Below are 18,199 nucleotides of genomic sequence, written 5' to 3' on the forward strand. Positions count from 1 at the left end.
GCGATAGGGGCTGCAGAACTTCAACTTGTCTTGCCTCTCACATCCCTCAGGTGGGCAGCATCTCTCCTTCCCTTCCACCTCCCTCAGGGGCCAATGAATGGATGAGGCGTCCCAAAGCCACACTCACCCTCTCCCGGCCCACCAATCTCTGCCTCCGCTGTAGGTGGGTAGACAGGGTGGGAGGAGACTGGATGAAGCGGATGGGGAGGGCAGGATGGGAAAGCTCTGGGAGGGGGCCAGATTCATCACTTAGCCTCGCTTATTCGTAATTCACTTAACCAGAGTCCAGTCCTCAGTAATCCCTGCACACCTATGAGGTTAGCCCAGGGTACCACGTCCCTCCTTTGCCCTTTGCTCCCTCAACCTTCTCCAAGCCCCCAGCTCCCCAACTCAAGCATCTCTTTGTGACAAGGCATGGAGTCTCCAGGAGGTAACTCTCTTGGGGGGCTCCACACCTACCAATGGTCCTCCTCACCAGCAAGGCCCAACCAGCACCCCAGCACTTAGTCCCAAGTGGCAGAGCAAGCCCCTTCCCTTTACTCCTTGATTGGCACATGTCAGAGGCATATCTACACCGTTTCCCAGAGATCCCCACAGCACTGAGCCTCAGCTGCCCGCCACTGTAAGCTGCTCTGAGCACACCCTTCGCTGGATCCAGCCCTTCCTGTCTCACGCTCCACTCTGGACCGGTTCTTCCTGGGACCACCTCCAAATAAACTGCTTGCCCTCCAATTCTTGGCTCAGGGTCTGCTTCCGGGGGACCCCAGTCTAAGACCCTTCCCTGGCCCTCAAAACCAAGATCCACCCACGTTCTCCACACCCTGTCTCCTCTCTATGTGCTTTATTTTCTCAGCAGAATTTTACCACAACATGAGATCATTTTGTTTCTAAGTTAGTGTGTGTCTCTCTCCATAGTCTAGAAGTTCCATGAGGGCTGAGACCCTCCCTGTCTTGTTTATCATGCTGGCCGCAGCTTAATCCAGTGCGGCCTCATAGAGGGCACTTAATGTCATTGTCAAGTGACTACAGATTCCCTCATTTCATCCTCCCCACCCTCGGCAGCGATGTAGAAACAGCAGATTGAGTCTCTGGGAGCTCAGAGAGGTGGGGCAAGTTACCTGCAGCCCCACAGCAGTGGGCTGGAGCCCAGGGTCTGCCACGCACGCAGTGTGGCCTCCTGTAGACACCGCCTCTCCCAGGGAGGCACTCACCCGGACGCCAGGACGCTGCCTCTGCTCAGGGCTCGTTTCCGCCCTTTGCCCAAGGAAACACTCCTACTCGAAGGCAGCTTTCCGAGTCCACCCCATCCGTCTCAGGAGCTGGAGGTAGCAAGAGCTTGCCTCAGTCTGCTTCACAAAATACCACAGGCCAGGGGGCTTCAACAACAGGCTTTTATTTGCTCACAGTTCTGCAAGCTAGAAGTTCAAGCTCAAGGTGCCATAAAATTTGGTTTCTGGTGAGAACTCTCTGCCTGGCTTGCAGATAGCTGCCTTCTCACCGTGTCCTCACATGGCCCTTCCTCTGCGTCCACGGAGAGAGAGAGTTTTGGTGTCTCTTCTTCGTATAAGGACACCAGTCCTATGGGATTAGGACCGCACCCTTATTACCTTGTTTGACCTTAATTACCTCCTTAAAAGCTCTATCTCTAAATCTCCAAGTACAGTCACCCTGGAGGTTAGGGCTTCAACATGTGAATTCGGGGGGACACAATGCAACTTGTATTGGAGATCCTTGAAAGACACATGATCCCAGCCCCAGTCAGCCCCAGACTGCAAAGAGTCTGGAGAAGCTGGGCACCCACTGCCAGCTGTGCTAACCCCACGCTGGGGCTGGTGCGGGGTCATCAATCATCATGACGAGCCCCCGGAGAGCGCCGAAGATGAATGGGAAACTGACATGTGATTAAACTAGGATCCTCCGCCGATGGCTGCCGGCCACTCTGTGTGCAAAGTTTGCACTGCCAGGCCTGGGCTCCTGGCACCCGCCCAGGTGCCTGCCCCTCCTCCTGCCAAGGTTAAAGAATTGTGCCTCCACCCACACAGCTCCCTGTCATCCGGGCCCTGTTAAGGAGGGAGCGAGGGGTGCGATGGGACCAGCGCACGTGCTGGGAACCATGAGGGGAACAATATCATCGGTCACCATTCAGGCGGCCTGGCCCTTGTTAATAATTAATAGTGGTAATGAGGGCACTGAGTGCGCACTTGCTGTAGGTACTTCAGGTGCATTTCCTCATTTCGCACATCAAACCAGGGAGGTCAGAGTTAGGTCAGGTGGTGGGGGCAACAAGAGGAAACAGACAGGGGGCAGAGAGGGATTCATTTATTCATCTATCCAGCCAACAAATTTTTATTGAGCACCTACTACATACCACCATATCCACAAAAGTGAGCAAAAACCTACATGGTCTTTGTCTTCACGGGGCACAGATGATACAAAACTAATTAAATAAGAAAATTTCAGGTAATGATAAATGCTAGAAAGGAAATTAATTAAGGTGATGCGAGAGAGTAGGAGAGGAAACAAGTTCAAATGGGATGGTCAGAGAAGGCCTCTTGAGGGAAGGGACATCTGGGCTGAGACCTGGAGGTGGAACGAGCTGTCCACGGGAATAGTGGGGGGAGAGCATTCTAGGCAGAGAGAACAGCAAGAGTAGACGCCCAGAAGCAGCAATGAACTTGGTGTGTCTGGGGAATTGAAAGCAGGCTCGTGAGACTGGCTCTGCAAATTGAGGGGAGTGTGGGTGAAGTGTCATCAGAGACATTAGCTAGATGGGCCTCGTGGGCCAAGGTAGGGAGTTGGGATACTATTTTAAGTGGGATGGGATCCCTCTGGAAGGTTTTCAGTAGGAAACTTTCAGTAGAATTGAATTTTTGTTTTAAAAGAGCCACGGTGGCTACGGTACAGAGGATAGATAGGAGGGCAAGAAGGGAGAGTAATTACAAGGCGTTGAAGCCATTGAGGCTTTGCACCACCATCATCACCATCACGATCTTCATCCCCACCACCATCATCACTAACACCATCACCATCACCACCAGTATCACCACTATCACCATCACCACCACCATCATCACCATCACGATCATCATCACCTCCACCATCATCACTACCACTATCACCATCACCACCACTATCATTACCATCATCAAAGGCATCGAGATGATAGTGGCTTGGACTAGGATAGTCATAGGAGCAAAAGAGTGAAGTGGGGGGATTGGGGTGTATTTTGGAGTGAAGTCCAACAGGACCTGTAGGTGGATTGTGGGGGATAGGGAGGAATTGGGGAACAGAAGCCGCACCTCTAGCTGAATCCCATGGTATTTCCCCCACTTGGATAATCTACTCAGTCTCCCTGCTTCTGTTCTTGGCTCTCCCCTCTAGCACCTACCAGGTCCTGATCCTGCTTCGGGCAATCATGGTGTGGCTGAAAGAGTGCTGGATTTGGAATTGGACATCCAAGCTTCTCACTCTGTGTGACTTTGAACACATGGTTTAACCTCTCTGAACTTCATTCCTTCATATGTAAAATGGGACTGTGGTAATACCGACCTCATAGGCCTGTGGGGCTAGTACTGAGCTAAACTCATGTTTCATCCAGTCTGGGCTCTTTGATGGGGCTTCTGGGGACACTGAGGCCACTCAAAGCTCTTAATCTGCTATAATTTCCGAATGCCCTGCCTGGCAGTTCCAGGATTAATGTCCAAGTTCTCTTGGTTAAGGGAAACGCCTCCTTTCTGGTTCTGACTGTGTTTGTATTGTGTGAAGCAAGGAAAGAGAGAGGGAGACTGAGGAAGTGACCATCACCAAAACACTTTTAAATATGGATATTTAAGGCAAAACGCTTCGGATTTATGGTCTAAAATAATTGAGCTTGCGTCTTGATACCAGATTAACCTGCATTGGAATTGAATCCTGTCACCTATTAGCCATGTGGCCAAGTACTATTAACTTTCTGAGCCTCAGTTCTTCTGCCTTGTAAAAAGAAAACAATAATAATGCGTCTCACAAGGTTCTTGTGATAATTAGAGGAGTTAATATATGTAAAGTACCTGGTACTTAGGAAGTGCTTAGTGACTGTTAGCTGCCATCATCACTTTATCACCCAAATTAAGACACTGGATTATTGTAAAGATTAAATTTTTGAAGCTCTTGGCAACATCAGCATCATCACCAACACATCACATCACTATCACCATCATCATCATCACCATCACCGTCATCATCACCATCACTATCACCATTATCACCATCACTATCAGCATCACCACCACCATCATCACCATCACCCTTACTATCATCAGCATGTCATCATCACCATCACCATCACCATTATCATCATCACTATCAACATCACCATTATCACCATCACTATCAACATCACCACCACCATCAGCAGCATCACCATTACTATCATCACTAGCATCAGCATCACAATCATCACCACCGTTACCACCACCGCCACCGTCAACGCCTTACAGGGTGAAGCAGGTACCATCAATGTACTACCATCTTCCCTTCAGCACTTCCGTTTCAGTGTACCACGGCCAACTTCTAATTGCCAGCATCTGCATCTCTTTACCTGGGGGCTGTCTCTGGCTACTGGAACCCACTATGCCTGTGCTCATGCAGCTGAAGGGCCGGGGAACAAACGCCCACCCTCCTCAGATTCAGCCCTCAACCGATGACTCACAGGAGTTGATGAATAGATGTCCCTTGGGTGGGGATAACTCTGATGAATATCTTCTACATTGTTTCTCAGAGTTCCCCAGTAGAATTAAGCTCTGGTTGCCCACAGTGGTAACTTGCTCCATCACGCATCCTTTTATGGGCTGCTTCCCTTACTCTATCTTACCTCCCCACTCTCTTGTGTTTCCTGGGATCACTATTTGCACTTGAATCGTAGTCTCAGGGTCGGCTTCTGGGGGAACTCAAGTGGAGACACTGGGTCATTGTGAAGATTAAACTTGTAAAGCTCTCGGCACATATTAAGGGCTTAATAAATTCATTGTTGAATGAATGAATGAACGAGGCTTCACCTGCCCCGAGGAGACAGACCCAGGATAGGGGAAAAGGGGAAGGGAGAGGCCTGGGACCTTGGAGATGAGACGGGTGGGGAAGATCCCAGAGAAGCTGTCCCTGCAGTGCCCCCATCAGCAACTGTGTCAGGACTCCATCTCTCCCTCTTCTGAGTTCTCTTCCCGGCCCCTCTGGTGGCTGCAGGTTCCAGATGTGGGCAGACCACGTTGAGAAACACAGCAAGACGTTCTCATCACCAAGCTCCCATGTTAACTCCCTGGAAGGACCACACCCACTGAGAGCTGGGCTCAGGAGAAAAAAGCTTGAACAAAGTAAAAGTGACATTTAACTTGTGCCTTTAATGTTCAAACAGAATTTAAATATTGTATTACAAAATGACAAGATAGTACAAAGCAACATTTAAAACATGAGAGCTGTAGGGGCCGGCCCGGCCCGGTGGTGTAGTGGTTAAGTGCACGCGCTCCACTGCGGCGGCGCAGGGTTCACAGGTTCGGATCCCGGGCGCGCACCGATGCACCGCTTGTCAAGCCATGCTGTGGTGGCCTCCCATATAAAGTAGAGGAAGATGGGCACGGATGTTAGCCCAGGGCCAATCTTCCTCAGAAAAAAGAGGAGGATTAGCAACAGATGTTAGCTCAGGGCTGATCTTCCTCACAAAAAAAAAAAAAAAAAAAAAAAAAACCATGAGAGCTGTAAAGGGAAGTTTTTCCTCCTTCCAGTTCTCACAGGGCTGTTCACGGCCCCAGTGTTTGATCCCCCTCCCTGAGCCCCAGTCTCCTCATCTTTCAAGGGGGCTCAGAGAGGGCAAGGGGCTTGCCCAAGGCCACAGAGCTCATCTGGCTTCGTCTCCAGCACTGCCCCACTATGCATTGTAGGGCCACTTTCAAAGCAGGTTTCCCGGGCGGGGGTGGGGGTGGGGGTTGGGACTTGCCTCTTGATAGAGGTGCTGCCTTTTTTACTCTCCTCAGGGCTGGAAATCATGGACAGAAATCTATGGAGGTCCAAGCCCCCCACGTGGTGTTGTCTTGCAGCAAAGCGTGGTGTAGGAGCCGACTGTCCTGAGGACTGGGGAGCGCATGGAGTGAGGGCTCTGTGTTCGAGGTTCTGTGGGGAGGATCTGAGAGGCATTTCAGAGACCACGCCTTGGAGGAAGATCCAGACCTTCCCCTCAAACAGCTGTGCTCCCATGCTGGGCACATGGGTACAGAGCCCACAGGGGCAGGGGTGTGGCATCCGGGCTGCTCCTTAGAGTCCCAAGGCATAGGTGGGGCTCCGTTTAATGACCCATTCGCCATGGGGGTTGGCACGATACAGATCAAAGAGGTAGGCATCTGGGTCCAGGCGATGCTCACCTGTGGGAAGCAGGGGCCAAGGAGGTTGAGGGTGGTGGCTGGAAGATGCTGCCACCCTGCCCAGAGCCCGTCACCGGGCCAGGGCACGCCCCCCGACCCCCATCCCCCAGAGCTGTGTGAGCCTTAGCTGCTCTGGCTCACAGCCACTCCTTTCTCTGGAAAATTGACCTCCAGATGTCAGATGCCTTGCCTGGGAAGTTATGCCCCCTCCTCCAGGGCACCCCATAGCCAATGACTGACTGATGAAGAGGTAGGAAAGACCACCCTCCCGGTCGCTAAAGGGAACCACCTGGATGCAATTTGCGCTCTAGAGCCCCCTTGTGGCCAAGGCTAGACTTCACCCCTTCTTCTTCCCTCCCTCCTCTTGTAAGGCTTCGCCTGAGGAGCATTCCCTCCATGCATCGCTACTCCCTAAGCCTTGTCTTAGCCTCTGTTCCTTGGCCAGTGGTTCTCCAATGTGGTCCCTGCATCAGCAGCATCAGCAGCACCTGGGAACTTGTTAGAAATGCAGATTCTCAGCCACCTATGTTTAATAGCCCTCCAGGTGTTCTGATGCACCGCTGAAGTTTGAGAGTCACTGCTCCGGAGAACGCAGCTGAGAACAGCTGCCCATCCTTGGTTCCCACAAAGGCAGAGGACTCGCAGAGCTGGACATGTGTTTGCAGAATTCCTTAAGGAATCCACGGCTGTTGGCCCAGGAGGAGGTCCACTTCAGCTGCGATGGCCCAGAGGCATCAACTGCACTGGTTTCACTGACAACTGTCACACTAAACAAGACTGCCCTCTCCATGCCTGAGGCCAGCTCCAGGCAAAACTCCAGGCTCCAGGATGGAATGCTAAGGCGTGGCACAGGCTGACCCTTGACTTCACAGCAGGGTTCCATCTGGTTTCATGCGGGACAGAGGCCTGAGGGGAAGGCTCATCCCGAGTTGGACTCTGGCCTCCCCTGGGGCCCCAGTGAACCCTCAAGGTCACAGAGCTCCCAGGGACCTGCTCGGACCCACTGCCCACCAGGGACTTACTGATGTTCCCTCCAACTTCATAGAGGAGGATGTCGACTGACTTCATGGACCCGCTGCTGCAAGACAGAGAGAAGCAAACCGCTGACCTCTCCCGGAGGCAGCGAGACCAACAACTGCTATGGACCCCAGGCCTGGAAGGGGCGGTCCTCACTGATTTTTGGTCCCAGGTGGGAGATGGACACAAGGACCCTCCTGAGGGAGCTGGGGCACAGGGGCAGGGAAGAGGCAGTTGGACCGCACTCGGGGAGGGCCAGCCATGGGTCCCCCACCACAAGACCCCTACCTGCTGGACATCAGAATGGAGGCTGCAAGGGTTGGGCGATAAGGGGTGACAGATGGGGACAGGAGCCTGCTGTGAGGGGCAAATTCTGAGTCAAGATGCATTGCGGACATTGTATAATTATGTATGAAAATTATAATTATCATATAGGTATCATATAATTATCCATATGATAATTATGGATATCCTGCGTTCAATTCCAGAATCTGTCCCCAATTTGCTGTGTGGCTCTGGGAAAGCCCCTTCCCCTCTCTGGGCCTTAGTTTTCCCATCTGTACAAGGAGGAACAAGACTAGACACTTGCTAAGGACCGACAGTCCAAGAGTCCTTCAAGCCAACTCCATCAAGGAGGCTCCTGAGACCTCAAGCTGTTTCTTGCATCCTGGAATAACAGGTGCATATCAGCCCCACTGATCCTCTTTCAGCTCTTTGGCCATGCTACCTCAGGACCTTTGCACATGCATTTTTCTGCGCCTGGAAGCCTTACGTCATTCCCCAGAGTATACTAGGTGCCTTGTTTTACATTCACATTGTTCCCTGTATTTCTTTTTTTTTTTTTTTGTACGGAAGATTAGCCTTGAGCTAACATCCATTGCCAATCCTCCTCTTTTTGCTGAGGAAGATTGGCCCTGGGCCAACACCCGTGTCCATCTCCCTCTACTTTATATGGGACACCGCCACAGCATGGCTTGACAAGCGGTGCGTCAGTCCGCACCTGGGATCTGAACCCATGAACCCCAGGCTGCCGAAGCAGAGCGTGCGAACTTAACCACTACGCCACAGGGCCAGCCCCTGTTCCTTGTATTTCTTATAAAACCTAATATAGTTTGTAACTTGGTGTTTTCTTTGTGGCTATTTGGCTCATATCTATCTCTTCTACAGGGCTGTGAGTTTGTAAGGCCAGGGCCCCTGTCTGTTCTTTTCATTGTGATTCTAGCATTCCATATGATACCTGTCTATAGTAGGTGTTTATTAAATACCTGTGAATGAATGAATGAATGAATGAATGATGGCTGTTATCATTATTATTTGGAGCCAAGAAGCTCTCTAAGAAGGTTGGAGAACCAGTTCTGACCGCCCCAGAAAGGGAAAGGCCAACGGCATATACAAATCCCCTTGATGGCCTTCAGCTCTAAGGTGCCGACCCATCCCTGCACCCCCTCCCTGCTCCCTGCAGGGGAGAGGCTCCTGAGTTGGGGAGGTGCCCCTTACCGTGGGAGGAGGCTGTCTGTGTCCTCATTGCCCTCTTGACCCTGTGAACCGGGGCTGAGGCGCTCTGTGAACTGCCTGAGGACGTGGGCCACTTTGGTACCAGCGGTCAGGGGCACCTCCAGGGGATCTTTGATAGGCCAGGCCACCTGGATCCTTGTCACTTTGGGAGTCTGCAGAGCAAGAGAAAGATCCATACACATAGGCACACACGTGCATGCCCGGAATTCAAATGTGTGCACGTTATCACACTTACACGTGCACTTACGCAAACACCCACGCTAGACATGCAAGATGCACACATACACAGCAGCCGCTTGTGCACAGACTGTATCGTGTCCACATACGTGACGTCCCCCGACGTGTGCAGACACAGACACAGGCATAGAAACATACGTGTGCACATGCGTTCATACTCATACACACAACAGGAGTGCATGCAGTGCACCTACAAACACACGCATACAGTTTTGTATAAATACACACCATGCACGATGCGACGCCGGTCAATTTCTCTGTTCTGGACTAACAAGGAGCCCTACCCAGGACTCCTGCCAGGAACACTCCGTATGCTTGGAAGGCCTTTCCCTTCTCCTGCCCCTTCCACGCCCCAATCACGGCACACAGCGACCCCCACTTCCCCAACCCTCGGTCAGGCGCCCAAGGGGCTGCTTAAAAATGGGGCAGGGGAGAGAGCTTGTATAAGTCCCACACCACGCCAGTTTCCCTCTTCCTCAGGCCCCTGTCATCTCCTTCGTTTCTGAGACACCGCCTCCTCGCTCGCTGTGATATGGATGGGGCGCCCCCTGGTGGCCGCAATCGGCAGCGCCGTTCCTGGCGGCCTGGTAGTGAGTACCTGGAGGATGCGATGGCGCTGAGCCCCAGGTGCCCTCTGGCCGCCCCTGGTCTCTTTCTCCATCCCCCTGGGTCGGGGTGGGGTGGGGGGTGGCACTCACCGCCTCGAGGCCATCCCCCGCCTTGTCCCTGTCTGCGTGTACTCTTCGCAGCCAGGTCTTGAAGCCCCCGTCGCAGAGCTGGGGGCGCTGGCCACTGCTGTCGTTCAGTTTTCGCACCTGGGCTACCAAGAAAGAGGCGACCTGGCCGGAAAGAATCAAGTCTCAGCAGGGCCATGGGCTGCTGGGCGAGAGGCAGGGTCACTGTGGCCTCTTCCCTGTCCCAGCACCCCACACAGGGCTTGGCAATATATATTTGTTGAACTTGGGGCTGGTGCACTAGTTTGGAGTGAGGAGGGGGGCCATTTAGCCCCTAAAGAGGGCCATGAAGTAGGGGACTCTGAGAGTAGAGCCCACCCTTGGGCTTACTGGACAGTGGTGTCCCCACACAGAGGCTGCAGGGTCCTGCACCTGCTGTGGGACAGCTGCTCTTTCACACACTCAGACAGGGGTGTCCCCAAGAACACACCTGGAGTGGGCTAAGGCTCTGAGACCCCCAGCCAGCCCAGCAATGGAGAATTCCCAAAGACCCCCGGATCAAGCCATTCCCCTCTGTCGAATCAGACCCCAGCAGACAGAGTCAGGAGAATCCGGACTCTACGGACCCTGATAATAAAGAGCATGTGCCCTGGGCTCTGACAGAACTGGGTTCCATTCTGGGCTTCTCTATTCACTGGCTCTGTGATGCCTGAATGAGATGATCCACATGGCGGAAGGTGAGGGAGAATTCTTCCATTTTACTTTATCTACATCTATGTGGCCTGAAACTTTACAAGAAGGCATTTAAGCATTTCTTTAATTTTTGAAACTCCCTACAATAAAAACTATTAGAATCTAATGTATTTTAGTAGTCACATTACCTCAGAGAGCCAAAAGAGCACAGAGAAGCAAGGAACTATGGGAGTGCAGGCGTGTTCCTGTGTGGGGGAGGGGGGCTTTCAGCAGAGGAGTTGGCTCTTGAACTAGGTCTTGAAGAATGAGCAGAGGGTGCCAGGCTTCTGCCCTTTCTAAAAATGGAAGGGAATTGCAGGCAGAGTGAACTGCATAAGCAAAAACCCAGAGATGCGAAGTGCAGGGTGAGTTTGGAGAACCAGCTGGCATTTGGTGTGTTTAGAACACAAAGGAGTGCCTGGGTGTGGTGGGGGAGAAACTGGGAACAGTCAGAGAGCTTCACTTGCTGGTTTCTGGAATAAAAAAATCTATCCTGATGACTTTAAGATAGGAGGAAGGAAGAGAGGGAGAGAGGGAGAGGGAATGGATGGATGAGTGGAGGGGCGGACGGATGGGTAGGTGGATGGATTGGTTGGGGGGTGGGTGGGTAGCTGGGTGGATGGATGGGCGGATGGATGGATGGATGGATGGATGGATGGATGGGTGGGTGGGTGGATGGGTGGGTGGGTGGGTGGATGGGTGACTAAACGGAAGGATGAAGAGAGAAATGGGAGGAGGAGGTTATGTGTTTCTAAACGAAGTGGCCCGATCAGCAGCGGTGGGCAGTGCTACCTTGCGTACCTGGGAGTCTGGAGTGCTGGCTGGGTCTTCCCAGTGCTCCTGCTCCGCCCGCAACTTTCAGCAGGCCTCGCATGCCCACACCACAGAGGGGTCTCTCCCTACTCTTGCCACTCGCCCTTGCCTTGTATTATTACTCAGGGCAAGGCTCATGGGGGTGGGAAGTGTCTTGGTTATCTGGCTCTGGCTTCTGTCTTAGGCAGGCCCTGTGCTCTGAGCCTCACGGCTGGGGCTTTTTCAGCATCATTAAATCTTTGATGTGAAGGAATTCTTTGTGGCAGCTCAGGGAACACCCATAATCTGGGGCAGATCAGATGGCAGTGCACTGATTGAGAGGTGTGGCAGTGGGGACAGAAAGTGTAGACACCTCTTGGACGCGAAGGCAGGGGGAGGAAGAAGACACCGGCCACCCATAGGACGCAACAAAGTTCCCAGAAGAGACACAACTAGGTATTCGAAAGGATGGTACCCACAATCCTGGATGGCAGGGATATCAGGGCAGCTGTACCCAGAGGAGGACGGGGCTTGTCCCTGCTACCCGGATGGACATCCCCTCCCCTCCACTCATGCTTGGCCCAGCAGCACTCACCGTCCAGAGCAGATCCTGGTAGTGCACCATCATCTGTACCACCTCAGCTGCCCCCTCTGCCAGCTGCTTCTCCTTGCCCTTGGGGAGTCTGGGGGGCCGCCCTCGGTGCAGGAAGAGATTAGGGGCCATCACCGTGGAAACGTTCCACAGCGTCATCTTGTTGCGCTGCTCCCGGGCCACCACCTTCCTGAGGAATTCCAGGAGGGCCTGGGGAAGGGCACAGTACCACCCCCAAATCTTAGCACATCCCTGGTGCTCCCCACCTCTCCCGGAACATCCTGCTGTGCAGCTTGGAGGCACTGGAAAGGAGCCGGGGATGGAACAGCCGCTTGCCGTCAGCCCACCCCAGGACCGCTCTGTGTCTCAGGTTCCTGCTCTGCAAAATGTGGCCCAAACCCTTCCCCTTCCCTGCTCCCTCAGAGGTTAACGAAGCATGCAGGTCAGACTTCAACTTCCAGGCAGAAAAGAGCCACAGCTCTGGAAAGTGGGTCTTTTCCTGGTGAACCCCAGGTCAGCTCCTTCTTTCTGGAGTCTGGATCTGCCCAAAATGCAAAGGAAAGAAAAGGGAAGCAGAGATAATGGGAAGAAAGGAGGAGGAGGATACTAGCTAGCATTTATTAAGTATGCTTTGTGTTCCTGGCCCTTTTGTTAGCATATGTATTTATCACCTCATTTAATCCTCACACTCTACCATTGTACCCATTATACAGAGAAGGAAACTGTGGCTTGGAGAATGTGCCCAAAGCCACATAGCCAGTAAGGATGAAGGGACGGAGGGAGGGATAGAAGGATGGAAACATACATGGATGGATGGATGGATGGAAGAAGGAAGGAAGGGAGGGAGGGAGGAAGGAAGGAAGGAAGGAAGGAAGGAAAGAAGGATGGAGGGAAGGAAGGAAGGAAGAAAGGAAGGAAGGAGGGAGGGAGGGAGGGAGGGAGGAAGGAAGGAAGGAGGGAGGGAGGGAGGGAAGGAAGGAAGGAAGGAAAGAAGGAGGGAGGGACAGAGGGAAGGAAGGAAGGAAGGAGGGAGGGAGGGAGGGAAGTAGGGAAGGAGGGAAGGAGGGAGGGAAGGAAGGAAGGAAGGAAAGAAGGATGGAGGTAAGGAAGGAAGGAAGGAAGGAGGGAGGGAGGGAGGGAGGGAGGAAGGAAGGAGGGAGGGAGGGAGGGAGGGAAGGAAGGAAGGAAGGAAAGAAGGAGGGAGGGACAGAGGGAAGGAAGGAAGGAAGGAGGGAGGGAGGGAAGTAGGGAAGGAGGGAAGGCGGGAGGGAAGGAAGGAAGGAAGGAAAGAGGGAGGGAAGGAGGGAAGGAGGGAGGGAGGGAAGGAAGGGCATATATTGAGTACCTGCAAAGTACCACATCTTCTACTCTGATTCCTCATGTGTTAGCTCTTGTAATTCCCGAAACAATCACACAAGATGCTATTATCATCCTCAGTTTACTGAAGAGGAAAGAGAAACTCAAAGGGGCTGTCTCTTCAACCAAAGCTGAGGCACAAGGAGTGGAGGTCCCTGGAGCCCAGCTCTACCTGGTTACAAGGCCTTCCTCGGGGCGTCCTGCGTCCACATCAGACGAGGGGTCCAGTAGACCTCCGGCCTCCTCACAGCCTCACCCTAGAGCTGCTTCTTGGGTTTGACCCAAGGACAGCCAGGAGGGCGCTGGGAGCTGAGCGAAGGCTGTGCCCCAGCCCCAGCCCCCAGTCCTGAGCACCCCCATAGCACATAGTGTGAGTTCCCCAAGAGAGTGTTTCTCAAACTGGTGCCCCACAGAACACCAGTGCCACGCATGCTTTCTGCAAAAGCGGGAAAGTGCTAGAGACCCTAGTCCCTCTCAGAGAGTCACAAAGCCTCAGCACATCAAGGGCTCTGAGAAGTCCTGTAGGAATGAACGATCCTTAGCCTTGTTTCATTAACTCAGTGTTTACCCGTCTTATCAGGGCTCATAGCCCTTTTCCCCATGACTCCTGTTGGCACCACACAGAAGTGATGCCCAGCAGTGCCCGCTCCAGTAAGCGCTAGTTCCTTTCAAGACTCATCTGCTTTCTTTAGGGAAAAGTCTCAGGAAAGACGTGGCCATCACTGTTGGTCATTCCTGCACTCAGCACCTGGCAGAGTTGTTGAATGAATGAATGAGCACATTTGGAGCCCTCACTGTGGCTGCGGGCTGAGATGACAGAGTGGAGGCAGCTCGGGGGGACTGTTACCTTCAGGGCGTTTCTGTTGGGTTCCGGGAGGATCAGGATGAGCAGGTGAAGGGCCTGCAGGCGCTGCTTCAGGTCGGGGATGTCTGAGGGGAGAGGGGCACCTGGGTCTCAAGGACTCTCCCTCCCGGGGTCTCGAGGCCCCATCTTGTGGGGGCGCAGATTCCAGAGCTGGAAAGTGCAGGGCCAGCCGGGAGATCCTTCTTCCTAGGGCCTGAGACTGTTCCCTGGGCTAGTGTCAGCTCAGACAGAGCCCCAACTAGTGCTGGTGGTGAGGTCACTCTCTATGCTGTGTGAATAAAAAGTAACACACACGCGTGCATGCACACATGAATGCACACACGTGTCACACACACACACACAGATGCACAGAAACGCAGTGGATCAGCCATCACCCTCAGGAGGGGAGCTGCACAGCTCACTGTCCTGGAGAGAAGGTTTAAGGAAACCTTGTGTGTTCTGAGGCTTGAAAAGGAAAAGCTGTCCCACACCCGGGGTCAGGATGGCCCAGGAGAAGGGAGGTGTAGGTATAGAATTCAGAGAAAGAGTTCACCAGAGCCAGACCAGACCATCAGCTGAGAGCCAGCTGGAGCCTGGAGAAGAGCTGCGTCAGGCGACACAGAGGCTGAGCACCCCGGCTTCACCCCCAGGATCCTGTGTGGCATTCATTCACTCACTCACTCACTCAACAGACATCATCAAGCACGTATTAGGTGCTGTGCTCCGGTCCGGGCCCCGGGACACAGTAGTGAAGGAAACGAACAGGTCGCAGACTTGGGGAGCTTATGTTTCAGGGGAGAAGACAGGCGATAAACAAGCAAAGAAATAACTAAGTATCCTCAGCCACTGCTTCACACAAAGAAAGAAATAAAGCAGGGCGTTACGATGGGCGGTCTGGGTGGGCAGCTGTCAGGTCAGGGAGGGCCTCTTTGAGGCGCTGACACTGAGCTGACATCAGAACAGCAGGAAGCAGCTGGCCAAATGTGGGGGGAAAGAGGATTTCCAGGTAGAGAGAGCAGCAGGCACCGAGGCCCCGAGGAAGGGAAGAGAAAGGGGCCTGTCAAAGCTGATGGTGGGGACACAGGGGAACCGGAGGAGAGGGGTCAGAGGCAGAACAGCCTGAGCACGGAGGAGGGTCCTGTGGGCTGGGCGGGGAGTGAGAGTTTATTTCAGGTGGGTTGTGGAGGGTTTCAAGCCGTGGAGTGATGTGATTTGATCTGACTTATTCGAGAAGCAAAGGCTGGAGAGGATTTCTCAGGATCCCTGCCCTGACTTGGGGATGGAAATCAGACTGCCTGAGCCCTGAAGCTTTTTGGAGAATTCAGAGAGAGAGAGAGAGAGAGACAGAGAGTGTGCTGCACACCTGGGCTTCCCTCCAGGTCGCCAGCAGGCTGTCAGGCGGGTTGTTTCATTCTTTGGAGAACAATAGAAGTGACTGTGTTTGCACTCTACAGATTGTGGAGAAGGCCGGGCAGGAACATATATACGCAGAATATAAGGAGAGATCTGTGCAAAGCATTCTGATCCGCAGACGTGCACACAGACAGATGGCATGCACACGCACGTGTGCCCACAGACACACAATTAGATGAGCCTGGTAATCTCAACCCCATGGATATCACGAAGGGAAGAAAACTGGCCCATGTGAGGACTAGTAAGGACTGTGCTGTGCAAAACTTCCCCTCCTCTTCTCCCCGGTCACACTACACACACACACTCATGCCCATACACACACTACACACACACATGCACACACACTACACACGCACACACATACACACACCCGATATGCACCATACACATGCACTCACGTGTGCGTATGCACATGTACACATGCACACGTATACACACACGCACATACACTTCCTCAAGATCACAGGGAACAGGTAGTCCTGTCTTCCCACCACTTCCCCTCTCCAAACAAGGCCAGTGGCATCAAACGCTCTTGTCCCTAAATGCAAAGGGCTGGGGCTCACTCACTGGGCACCACGGTGAAGGCTGGGAGATACTCAGCAGTGAGCAGAGGCGCCGGCAGCTCCCGGATGAACCTTTTGAGCAAATCGGACGCATCGTTGTGGTGAACGTCGTCCCAGCTAAAAAGGCCAGTGTAGAAATCTCTCTCCAGCTTTCGTTCCAGCCCCTGGAGGAAGGAAGGGCACTCATGAGAAGCTGGCCCAAGGCTCCAGTAAGAGGCACTCCACCACTTCTCTGGGCCTCAGTTTCCTCATCTGCAAAGTGGGGACAATAAGAGCTCCCACCTCCTAGGGTTGATGTGAGGATTAAACGGCCTGATGTGTGTAAGGCACATAGCACAGCGTTGCACTCAGTATATGTTGGCAGTGACTCCAGGGCCCACACTCCCAAACCCTATGCTCTGTTGTGCCACCTCCATGACCCTCCTGGAATTCCACCACCCAAACAGAGACCAACGACAGAACACAGACAGCTGGGCACTGGATTCTCTCCCGGCTTAACACACATGTGAGGGTGCTGGGAGGTGCAGCCGCGATGAAGTCAGGGAAGCCAGACTATTACCTTGACCCTGGCCTGGGATCCAGGCACCCTGAGAATGCCTTCCGTGTCCAGCCCTCGCTTCTCCAAACAGGACAGCAGCTATGAGAGAAAGAAACCAACGTTTAAACACACAATCATTGAAAAGTGGGATTCAAACCTGTGTGTTTGTCCCCGTGAAAACCAGGAAGAGGAGAGGGCTCAGAGAAGGGTCTCCCTCAAAGTAAGAATAATAGCTTTCTTGGCCACTTCCGTGAGCCAGGCATTGCTCTGAGAGCTTTATTTCCATTTTTCTCATTTAATCTGTAATAAAAGGAGGATACTGTTATTACAACCCCACTTTGCAGATATTGCATGGGAGACTCATAGAAGTTCAAAAATTCATCCCAAGTCTCTCAGCCAGCAAGCACGAGAGCCAGAATTTGAACCCAGGTCTCCTGATGCTCAAGTCCACGCTCCTGTCCCCCAGGCTAGACATCTCCCAACAGTGGCACCCAGGGCCAGCCTCTCACGGGCTACATGAGCCCAATCTGGGGACAACTTACGGCTTGAAGGACCAGTGGGACCTGGGTGCTGGGGAGGGCTCTGCGGTCAGCTTCTAGCAGGGCATCGAGGGGCACGCCGAAAAGGCGAGTTTCTGCGAGAAGTCAAGAGAACGGAAGGGGAATTTCACTTCCTGGCATGACAACTGGGCTCCAACTTGCAAGCTCTCCTGGGCGGCTAGAATCAAACTCCTTTCCCCGCGTAAGGACTGAGTTCTCTGGAGGATGGCTGGGCTCAAACCTCCCCACTGCTCTCGCACAGAACACTTGGCCTCAGCAATAAGGAAAGCATTAGATGCGTCACAGAGCAGAAAGCCTCAGTTGGGTGAAGGCGTTGAAAGGAAAGCCTGCTGCTGCCCCAGGGAGCACTGGGTACAATAGTCACAATGGGCTCAGTAGGGGTCTAGCTCTGCAGGGATGGCTCACGTTCCTAAGAAATGTGTTTCCCAGGCCTTCTCACTCAGCCTGCCCTGTAGTCTTCTCGGGCCAACTCCTCCTTCCAAATCTACTCTGCAATTTCCCCCTTCTCCCATCACCTGCCTACTCCTTTCTCTGCTAAACCTCTATCCCCTTGTCTGCCTCATCCACCATCCTCTTGTCTTTAAAGAAACAAACAAAAATATCACAATGTGTAGCGATGACAATGATGCAGTGAGATGAACAGTCTCGCACACTACTGAAGGGTAAAATATACAAAGAATTTAAGTATATTCAAAAATAATCTAAGATGCATTCAAAGTTGTACATGCAGCAATAGTGATTGTGTTTTATAATAGGAAAAACGTAGAAATAATAAATGTCCACTAATAGGAAAATGGTTAAATATATTAGGATATATCCATAAAAAGGAAAATAGTGCCCTGATTAAAAATCATGTTTTCAAAGAATGTCTAAGAGTTGTGGTAAATGATAATATTGTTCAAAGTTCATTACCCTTCCATGTATCCACACGCTTGGCCATGTGAATTTGCAACTCTTCGCATTAAAGAAGCAGAAAA

The 18,199-nt window shown here is 52.6% G+C and overlaps 1 protein-coding gene across 1 annotated transcript in view; it reads right to left on the reverse strand.

The window, feature by feature from the left end:
• Positions 1-6,083: 6,083 nt before the first annotated feature.
• ARHGAP40 (Rho GTPase activating protein 40) overlaps positions 6,084-18,199 on the reverse strand; it is a 37,376-nt gene continuing 25,260 nt past the window's right edge. The window contains exons 7-15 of the mRNA XM_058562121.1: positions 17,205-17,296; positions 16,684-16,761; positions 16,129-16,288; positions 14,152-14,234; positions 11,952-12,158; positions 9,857-9,997; positions 8,904-9,073; positions 7,412-7,467; positions 6,084-6,389 (exon numbers count right to left, since the gene is read on the reverse strand). Coding sequence (XP_058418104.1) covers positions 6,283-6,389; positions 7,412-7,467; positions 8,904-9,073; positions 9,857-9,997; positions 11,952-12,158; positions 14,152-14,234; positions 16,129-16,288; positions 16,684-16,761; positions 17,205-17,296 — 1,094 coding nt within the window. The 3' untranslated portion in view covers positions 6,084-6,282. The remainder of the gene's footprint in view (positions 6,390-7,411; positions 7,468-8,903; positions 9,074-9,856; positions 9,998-11,951; positions 12,159-14,151; positions 14,235-16,128; positions 16,289-16,683; positions 16,762-17,204; positions 17,297-18,199) is intronic.

This window comes from Diceros bicornis, chromosome 19, assembly GCF_020826845.1.
Source record: "Diceros bicornis minor isolate mBicDic1 chromosome 19, mDicBic1.mat.cur, whole genome shotgun sequence".
NCBI classification, from domain to species: domain Eukaryota; kingdom Metazoa; phylum Chordata; class Mammalia; order Perissodactyla; family Rhinocerotidae; genus Diceros; species Diceros bicornis.